Source organism: Copadichromis virginalis, linkage group LG11 (assembly GCF_057382275.1).
Source record: "Copadichromis virginalis isolate Kocher_CV1m ecotype Utaka linkage group LG11, C_Virginalis_male_GT1.1, whole genome shotgun sequence".
Lineage (NCBI taxonomy): Eukaryota > Metazoa > Chordata > Actinopteri > Cichliformes > Cichlidae > Copadichromis > Copadichromis virginalis.
The window spans coordinates 22,312,960-22,323,741 of record NC_140628.1 but is presented as its reverse complement, the minus strand read 5'-3'; the positions used below and the strand labels follow the sequence as shown (position 1 = coordinate 22,323,741).

The window sequence follows — 10,782 nt, the reverse complement described above, 5'->3', positions numbered from 1 at the left end:
TTACAATGCGATAATGCAATATTTTTCTCTGAATGAGAAAGAGATGATTGAACACACATTAAAGCATTTATTAAGAAAGTGATGTGTTTATTTAAATTTTAATTAATACCTTTGAAGCTAAATGTTTTTAGCCTCAAATTTCCCACAGATTTCCCACCAATAACCTCTAACACCAGTTATTAAAAGGACAAACTGATCTTTAAGTGTGTTCTCTCTGGATCTGACTTATCCAATGAGGTCCCGCTAACCTGTAACAGATGTTTATCAACTTTCCAGCTGTTCAAAAACGTAAAGCAACACTTTACCTTTAATCTTAGACATTTGCACTTGCATTTAGGCCCAAAGCAACACAGCATTGTGTAATCATTGCGTCTGCCCATGCAAAGCCACATTTTAGATCATGCATGACACTCAAATTTAAAACACTGGACTACCTAATTGAAATGATGACTTTCCCCTCTTCCACTTCACAGTGAAATAACCTGAATTAATCTCATACTCATGGAACATGAGTCTAAATACATGTGATTCATTCATCTTAAAAGATCGCTGTTGTTATTACATAATATCAACATCTTGCAGGAAAAGTTTTCAGTGAACTCGGTGTGACCCTGGAGCTTACAGTACTCTACCTTCAGCCACTGTAAAACACTCCATTTGGTCTGCAACCATTTGCCTTCGGGGCGACATTAATGATAATTAGTAGGCTCTCAGCATGCTAGTTAATATTCCGCCGTAAAATCCATGTGATGGGAAAGGAAAGAGAGAGAGAGAAAGAAAAGATACAATATGCTCAAATGTAGGGGGAGACCCAAAAAAACGAAAGTACATGGACTGCTAAGAATCGTGCACAATGGGACAATATTTAAAATTCGTGTTACACGCTGCGATAGCGCAATCAAATCGATGAGCTTAAAAAACCATAACAATAATTTTCAGTCTTATCTCCTCAAAACATGGCGTCTCTCTCTCTCTCTCTCTCTTTCAAACACACACACACACACACACACACACACACACACACACACACACACACACACACACACACAAATGAAGAGAAGGGGAGAAAGGAGAATGAAAGACAGAGAAAGAAGGGGGGGGGGGGGGGGGTGATAACAGCTTCAATAAATCATCCGGGCCAGTCGTCGCTCCCCGGGGATGTGGGATGGATTAAATTAAGCACTCCTTCTACTCGTGCGTCTATCCATCCCCCCCATCTCTCTCTCTCTCTCTCTCTCTCTCTCTCTCTCTCTCTCTCTCACTGCGCCGTATAAATGCCAACAGCTGATCGCGAGACGGCACACTCACGGGAACACCTCGCGGAAGCTGCAAAGAGAGAGACGAGGGGAAGAGAGAGAGAGAGAGAGAGAGAGAGAGAGAGGGATACAGAGAGGAGAGAAAGAAGGGATGCTGTTGATGCATCCGTCCGCAGGGAGTCTTACTGTGATTTCTTTTTTTTTCTTACCGGCCTGAGTGGTCGTCATCAGGTGGAATAAAGGACTAATTTCTCTGGCAAAGAGGGGAGGACGAGGTGTCCGACCGTTTTTTTTCTCTTACTGAAAAGCTTCCAAAAATTATCCTTCAATTTTCCCTCTTGTTTTCTTCGCATCCCTCCCTCCCTCCTCCTCCTCCTCCTCCTCTCCCTGCTCCATCTCCTCTTCCTCTTCTTTAAAGAGGCCCGAGCGCGTTGCGGGGTGTCTTCCATCGCCTGTTTCGTTTATTTATTTATTTATCTCCCCTGACTGCTCGCGAGCCCTCTGTCCCCTGGTCTGCAGCCTTCCCGCGAGCTCAAAAGAGCACGAGGCAACCCCTTCGCCTCCCCCGTACCCCCTCCCCGCGCCTCGGAGGGAGCTGTCCGGTGCTGAAGTTGCATTTCTTTCCTCCTGTGCGCGAGGACTAAACGGGGCGGACAGACGACAGCGAGAGAGACCGGAGCAGAAGAGGAAGAACACACAAGCGCTTGTTGATCGTCAACTCTTTCACCGGATCAATTCAAGGCTCGCGCTTTCTCCCCAATCTGAAGACAATCTTCCCCCGGCCCGCCGGTCTGATTGGTGTGTCACGGGCGAATCACCACGCTGGCCTGCCTGTCGGCGATCGGCTGTGTTTGCGAGTGTGGGTCGTTGTGTTTGTGAGTGCGTGTGTGTGCGCAGCTTGTCGGTGTCTCACCACCATGCCAAGGTCTTTCCTGGTAAAAAAGGTGAAACTGGATGATTTCTCCACCGGGGCGGATCTGGAGAACGCCTACCGGCACAGGACAGACCTCAGCCTGCGGCTACATGACAAAGGTAGGTCATGCAGCCTACACAGCGCGCACTAACAGGTGTCTCGGAAGAAAATCGATTTCACAGAGGAGGAGGTTGGCGAAGGTGGGAACATGTTTCCGAAATAAGACTGAGACTTCAACAGGATTTACCTGTTGTGCCTTAAAGGGATTCCCTCCTGTGATTGGTCGTTAAAAATTGACCCTGGGGCTTGATACACCGGTGCACATTCCTGCCAACCAATAACTATAAAATGTAAGCGTGAACTGTATCAGTGTATCAGCACCGCATTTCGTTTTTTCTTCACCTTTTATCTTGCGTATAGCATCATCTAACATCAATAACCTCTGAAACTTATTGCAGAGTGGCTGGCTACCTGTGGGGTGATGTGGGTGTAATCAAGGCAGATAATTACAAAACATCAGACAGCATAGAGTTACCACACGCTTGTTACTTTTCTCACGGGTAATAAAAGCTTCAAAGCCCTCCACTAATCAGCGCATTGAAAAATATCAAAGTGGAGCAAAGCGTTATCAATAGCACAGACTGTGAAAGAATTGCATGCTGCTTCACTTCTGCAAAAGAGCTCGGACAGTAAAACACAGAAGACCTGTCAATCTCATAAAACTATGCACTCTGATAACTGGATGTTACCACACCGCACAGTCTAAGACTTTATTTACCGGGGTACATAAGTTACATTATCCTCGGTCGAAGCGTTTGGGCTCAACTCTAGGAGTTGAGCTGCCGCCGAAGCGAAAAGGTCACTTGTGAAATCAACTAAATCAAGCGCGTCGCATGTTTCATCGATTCTGGCTTACACCCAGCGGGGTCTTTCTCTCCCTTCGCAGTGTAAGTAAGCTTAATAAAGGAGACAGAAACGGGACAGTGGTTATTCATATCGAGCTCACTTTCACTTGGTTTTAGTCGAAACCCTTTGCGGTTATGCTTCTGCAAGCTCGGGGTGATGTTTGAGATGCACAAGAGCTGCCTCCCATGTAGCTCTGAGTTTGCAGAAAATAATCTGATGAAACATCGTGGTTATCTCCTGATAAGTGTGTGTGTGTGTGTGTGTGTGTGTGTGTGTGTGTGTGTGTGTGTGTGTGTGTGTGTGTGTGTGTGTGTGTGTGTAAAAGCTGCATAATGGTCTTCTGACATAAGTCTTCACCTTCGCCTGCAGGTGAAGCATACACATCGTTTTAACGTTGTCTTGTAAAACACTCAGGTTTTTAGTGTTTCCCTGAAACATTGCTTTCTTCTTTGCATATAAAACGAGTCTCATCTCAGGCTCATCTTTCGACGTTGTGCGTGGCCCTTCCCCCTCGTGCTCTGTACAGGTGTGCCTGTCCCAGTTTTGCAGTGTTGGCAGATTTCTGCACCGTGGCTATGACGCTGTAACTGTTGAATGTGGATGCATTTCTTCTCTTATACCATTTTCAGACGTTTCTTTAGCCATATGAGGGTGACTTTTGTAATTATCCTGAAAAGACTCAAAATGATTGGCTGTTTTGTGCTCCTCCAAAGCTGAAAACTTCCGCACAACCTGCAACTATGTGCGTCACATTTTACAGGGGGAAGAAAAGAAAGAGAGCGATGCCTCTGCCCGTGTAGACCGCATGACTCCCGTCCCAGTGTCATCCACAGGCTAACATGTGCGTCCCATGCGCGGACCTGTCTGTGATTCTCAGCACGTAAAGCAAGAAAGCTGTCAGCGATGTATTTATGACGTCGAAGTTAACAAGCCCTGCTAGGTCTCACACGCCATCAGCCGCCTGTTCAGCCTGTCCCGGCCACCTTTTGTCTCCATCCCTAACATGCGATGTTAACAGCTTAATGCAGCTTCTACATGGCTCGGAGCAGAGTCAGCCCACAGCAGAACGCAGTGTTGGGAACAACCTTCTGCTTGAACGAACCGGCTTTGGAATAATTTATGTCCCGCCCTGCGTCCTGTGAGTGAATGATGTGACGGGACGTTGTAGTGGATGTTACATGGCTGTGATCATACGTGCGAGATAGAATATGTGCGTCACATGGAGCTTGTTGCTTGTTCATTACCGAGACTACATAAGTAATAAGCACAGGAATCTACGACGCAGGTGTCCCAAAACCTGTGGTCATTATTTCGTGCTTTCATCACAATAACAGCCTCTCAAAAACATTGATTAGTTGGATCTTATCTTATAGGTTGGTTATTGTTCCAGTTCATTTTTACACTCTATTATGTGATGAACCTAATGTGTTTCTATTGATAGTTTTTGTTGGAGCAGCTTGATATAAGCTCAGCTAATATTGCCACTATTAGCTTGTCTTCAGGGACAATTAAGGATGAATTGGAGCTATTAACTTATCCAACCTGTCGATCCATATTAAAAACATAAACAACAGTGTACAACAAGTGCATTTTGACAAAGGTATTGATTTACGCTTAAATCTAAGAATGTATGACCCATTTGTTTATATATAATGCTGGTTAGTACACATTAAAGAAGTACATATGTATTATTTTCCACATAAAATTTGAATGAGCGTTATTTTTCTCCAAAAATGCATCAATCATCAGGGAACAGGAGCATAAGCTGACTGTGCTGTGTGTCCCTGTACAGCTTTTCAATGGATTCCTGTAATTAAAGCCTGTCCTCCAAGTCATCAACTCCACAGATTTGTGAAACAAAGAAAAGAAACACCACACCACAAGCCGGTACTGCAGGCCTGCCGTCATCGTGCCCCTGACACGCACTGCACTGGATCTGTCCATGGTGCTGATGCTCATTTTCACACGCTAAATCAGCTCTCTCGAGTTCAGGGTCAGCTTGTGTGCATTTACCATTTACAGAAGAAGTGTCTTGACTGCAGCCTTTGATGGCTAAGGGAAATGTATTGCTGAATTATCCCTGAACAAACCCTAACCCTGCAGACCCTTTCAATACACCGCTAAGGTCCACAGTTATGCAGGCAAGTGACTAACGCTCAGTATTTTAAAATGTCTATTCACATTTTTTTACGTGCAGCTCCTGTTGCTGCTGATCTGCTGTTTGTGAGCTGATTACAGAGACTGTCATATCTGCAAGACAAATGCAGGGATCTGACTTGGACACAGATGTGGCAGTGTTACGGTGGTGTGCTCACTCACATTTGAAAAGCCTCTTAAAATCTATATCTCTACATTTAGAATGAGATGAGGAATAGATCTTACTGTTGCCTTATGTTTCACATACTTTGGTGCCATATGTGGTTTTATTTAAAAGGAAATTCAAATCGGTTTTTCATCAAATATAATACAGTAACACCTGTCATGTCACTGTTTTTTTGTCGTTGTTGCCCATAACACTTGGTGGAGGCTTTCTTGTGTTTCTACAGTAACATGTCAGCAACAAGTTACTGGTGGGATGAACCAGCTGTTTGAAATATTTATCCCTTCTCTATGTCTTTATTATAAACATAAATGCACTCGAGTGGGAAGAAGATTCAGGGGAAAACATCACACAGCTGTGTAAAGCCAGCTGTATATCCCAAATGGCATATTATAATAGTTTGCATCAGTGAGTAAGCGCTTATTTAATTCCACCAATTCAGATTGTGTAATTCTGGTCAGCGTACTGAATCTCTGTCATTACTGTATCTGTACTGAAAGATAAGCTTGTCTAGCAGGCTACAGCAGTTTAATGCTAATCTGGACTTATTCATGTGTTTCCTGCAGTTTTCTCCGCGTGCAGGAATTAATGCCCTTCACATTTCCTGTTGGTATGGATCTCTCTGTGATCAGAGAAAATGTTTTGCCACCTTAATCTTAACATAGCAGTTTCTTTACTACCTATCAAGTTATGTCAATAGGGGCACCAGTAACTAATGTTTTGGTCAAGTCCTGTACACCATTAAATTTCCATACCATGTTAAGATGAGCTCTCTTTTCAATATGCTAATACTGTTGTTTGTTTTCCATTAACAGCTGGTTACATCAGTGACTACATCAGCCCTGTTGTGTACGATGGTGAGAGTGACAGTGGCATCAAGGTCCCCTCTCCTGATCCTCTCTACGATGGTATCCACAGTGACTATGGGGCTCCCGACTCTGAGTCTCCTGACAGCCCTGGCTCAGAACTCACGGATGGTTATATCAATGGAGACGCTGCAGTGAGCGAGGGTTACACAGTCGATGCCTTCTTCATCACCGATGGCCGCTCGAAGAGGAAAGCTCTCAGCAGCCCCAGGACCATCCAGAGGCACACCTGTAACGAGTGTGGCAAAACCTACGCCACGTCTTCCAACTTGAGCCGGCACAAACAAACGCATCGCTCGCTGGACAGCAAGCTGGCAAAGAAATGCCCGACCTGCGGGAAGGTGTACGTGTCCATGCCCGCCATGGCCATGCACCTGCTCACTCATGACCTCAAGCACAAGTGCGACGTGTGCGGAAAGGCGTTCAGCCGACCTTGGCTTTTACAGGGCCACATGCGCTCGCACACAGGGGAGAAACCGTTTGGGTGTGCCCACTGTGGGAAGGCCTTCGCAGACCGCTCGAACCTGCGCGCTCACATGCAGACCCACTCGGCCTTCAAACACTTCAAGTGCAAACGCTGCAACAAGACCTTCGCGCTCAAGAGTTATCTGAACAAGCACTATGAGTCTGCCTGCTTCAAAGGCCCCTTCTCTCCTCTCGGCCCCCTAGATGCATGACCCCCCCATATAGATCAAACGAGACAAAACTGCAGACGTGAATTACAATTACCCTTACGGACTTAACTGCAGACACAAACAATATATTTTTGGGTCAGAATGTGACCTTGCTTTCCCTCCTCACCCCTCCTCACTGGCCCTCTGCCCCCTCCCCCACCTCGCCTCCCTTGGAGCCTATTCGTGATAATGAATATGATGAAGATAGCACAATTTTTTCTCCTTGAGATTTGCCCACTTAAGGATTTAACTGATCGACGCATGCACTTCCTCAAAAAACAAAACAAAACAAAACTCTTCACGTCCTCTTCCTCTGTCCATTGAGGATGGAGACATTAATACTGACTTCCTCCTGGCTTCTAGATACAGTATGACTCCGTATATTTTGGAAAAAGGGATGACGATGAGGATGACGACAAAGACAATAGTAAGCCTATAGCTACTAGTTTCCTCCCTGCACTCAAATGCAGTGAAAGTTTTTTCATTCTGATGTTGTTTCTTTTTTGGAAGAATTATAGTAATAATAATAGTAATAATAATGATAATAATGCTCTGCTGCACCAAGTGACCATATTCTCTCCACTACTGAGGTCAAAATACTATTTATTTATTTATTGATTTATTTGTTTTGACATTTTTTTTCTTTTTTATGTGTTTATACTTGATTTGATAACAATGAAAAGTGTTGCCATTTATTTGTTGCACTTTAATTTCTGTATATGTATGTAGGATATTTGCCAACCTCTTTTTACCACTACAGGCCAAAGCATATGTCACTTTTTTGAGTACTATTTTTTCCTATTATGTTGTTAATATCTTTTTTCTTATTAACGTTATTGCATGCAAAAAAAAAAAAAGAAAACAGAAAAAAATTATGAAAACCTATGCCAACATCATAAAAAGCTTATGATTTTTGCCAAAATCCTATAGCTAGAACCCGAGGGCAATATTATTATTTTTTTCTCTTGGAGCCTCCATAGGACTCTTTAAAAGCAATAATCACTTAATGCATGGTATTTTATGATGAAGTTATGAAGTATTACCTACTACTGTATAGCAGTTTAAAAATCAGGTATGTTTTACTTCACCTATAGTCATAAACAGAAAAAATACTAATATTACAGACATCAGGGAACATGCCAATGTAGTGTTAGAGTATCAAAAAGAAAAGTCCTGTCTTTCCTCTCTTGTTATGCACTGCCTGCCTCTTAGTGAGTAGAACTAATGTAGGATGTAGACTAGAGAGGCTGGGATCAGCTGCCTGCTGGGTGAGAGGCCTATTGTAGGATAACTACTGTATGACCCTGACTGCCCTGCTCTGCAATAGCTCTAATGATTTAATTGTTAACAAAAACAAACAAGGCCTTACTTTGGCTCAGGCCTTTTCTTAGATTGGATACTTAGATTGGATAATTGGCCATACATCAAAATTCAGTGGTTTACTGATGTTTATGAGATGGCAAAATGACACTTAAATGCGTTTAAACAGTATTTCCTGTCACAGTCGGCCAAGTTTAATAACACCAATTTTATCTTTATGTTAAGGTTAAAATAGCAATCAGATTGGATAAATATGCAATAAGATATCCATCACCCTTAATTGACAGCTAGCATATATGACATGCAGCTGCTATCTGTTAACAACAAAGTTTAGTTGAAGTTGAACCAAAGTCGACTTCAGCTGAAATGCAATTACTCATCTGCTCTTCCGGTTCGCTTCCAACCCATAAAGCGTGCTTTCTTAAACCACAGGAACAGCATGCACTTTAGCTTGATGGTCAGATTGCAGCTTAGCTACAACTGTTGTAGATACACCAGACTGAGTCCTGATTATTCTGCAGTAGTCCCCACTCACCCCTACTGGGCCAACTGAAGGGTAACTCTAAGATCGAGAAACCTACGGACAGGCTAACTTTAATCAACCCCGACCCCATGGAAGATTTAACCTTTAATCTAGGTGGTCAATACCAGTGTTGCTGAACCCAGTTCTCTGCAGCTCAGAAACCTTTTCTACAGATTCATGGAGCTTCCCAGGAGACAGACTGAGGACACACAGATTTGCACAGGAAAATGTTTGTGTGTTCATCATAAAATGCAGCACGTCGACATCGTAATCTCGCAAAGAAACATAAACACGGGTGCACAGATGCATGGGTGCACGTCCTCACATGTGAGCACGCGGTGCCTGCTGACGAGCCATTTGGGGTGACTAAACTTTTGTGTACAGTGAAGCTTGAGCAATTAAAAAAATAGAACAGGTTTAATATTCAGATGTGAATCTTTAACAAAGAAAGCTTTTTGTAATTGCAGTGCTTCCTCAGACACTCAGTGTAAGTCCGGACTGGCCCGTATTGAACACAGTTTATAAGGGCACACGGACAAAAGGACAGCACGGTTATGTGGATGCATTAGCTAAACAAATTTTTATCTCAGAGATGAATGATCAAAGGCAGCCATGGTTGACAATTTTATAAAGTCAAAAAGTCTACAGTTTGTGATAAATGCTTTGCCGCACAATAACACAGTACAATACAATTATATTTTCCAAAGAAACTTTTTTTAAAGGCAATATTAAAGGAAGCACTTCTGTTGTGACTGAGGGAATCAGTGTGTGAGTCAGCAAATTGTAGGTCTTATCTCCTTTCTTGATGTATGAACTAGATTTGAGCTGCAATTACTTGAATTGTATCAGATGATTAGTCATAGCGCTCCAGTCTGTTATGGCCGAGCACTTTTGCCTTTTTACGTATGATTTTGGCCAAAATACCCAACAACAGTTATAAATACAAAAAAGGCAAACAGCTGCAAAAACAGTGTTAAAAGCATGATTGCGATTCCCTTTACGCAAAGAGAACAAAAGCATCACCTTTATTTTTCTACACACGTTTCTCAGACACTGATAGTAGACGTAAGAATAGGACAAAAAAGGGTGAAAGTATCATCTCTGCAGTTTCTCTGTTTACTTATCCCAAATTGTATCATTGTAAACTCTGGTTGAAACTTTGCACTGTAGTCTAAATGTATTAGGGCTAAAGTGGACGTGTGGCTATTAAGTGGTTTTTAAAGGAGAAAGGATTCGTTTTGAGTCTGTTTGTCTGTGTGTCTGTCTCTGGCCAAGCTCCTGGTCTGGCCTCTTTAAGCACTTCCATTTTAGTCATCTCCACCCTAAAGAAAGTAGCACAATGAAACTAACTAGAATTCAGGTAGAGAAGAATTAAAAACCTTGTACTAGCTTGACCTCTCTTCTTTTTTGTATTTTCAAGTTAAAGAATGGTAATAAACCTAAATAATCATTTATTGCAAGAGGGTTTGTAAAGAATCCTTTGGATTGAGACATTTTTACTGCTGTATAGTGATATCTGACACACCTTACCTCAGGAGGGTTGGATCTCTGTTGCAGAGTGAGGACCTCCTGGGTTTTTTTGAGCCAGTATTCAGACAATGTAAGCACAATGAACACAAAGCATTTTGTGGCACTTCATAATAAAGAATAATCTTAACGAACCAAGGCAATTTGTTGTAGTCTGTGTCATGTCTTAAGAAATATGTATTTCCTACTATCCAAGATAATAGAAATCAGGAAGTAATTTGACCTGCAGGTAATGGACACTGTGTTAATTGATTTAGTTATTAAAATTCCTGTTAGCTTTTTCTTCTTCTTCAGTTCATGCTGTTGCAGTGAGTTTGCCTTTTAAGTCAAAAGAGTGCTCAGTTCATTTGCATAGAAAAACACTTGCTCTGATTAAACAGCCCATACTTTGCATTAGCTTTGTCAATATTGTATATTTAGACAGGCACTGGGCTAACATTAAACTCACAGCTGACTTGATGGTTAAATATGTTCACC

General features: G+C 42.6%; 1 protein-coding gene across 1 annotated transcript; it reads left to right on the top strand.

Moving 5' to 3' along the window:
* The first annotated feature begins 1,311 nt into the window (after nucleotides 1–1,311).
* LOC146698557 (transcriptional repressor scratch 1-like) lies at nucleotides 1,312–10,444 on the top strand. Its single transcript, XM_085473716.1, has 2 exons — nucleotides 1,312–2,288; nucleotides 6,211–10,444. The coding sequence occupies exons 1-2, from the start codon at nucleotides 2,174–2,176 to the stop codon at nucleotides 6,936–6,938; spliced, it is 843 nt and encodes a 280-aa protein (XP_085329842.1). The 5' UTR covers nucleotides 1,312–2,173; the 3' UTR covers nucleotides 6,939–10,444.
* Nucleotides 10,445–10,782: the final 338 nt, after the last annotated feature.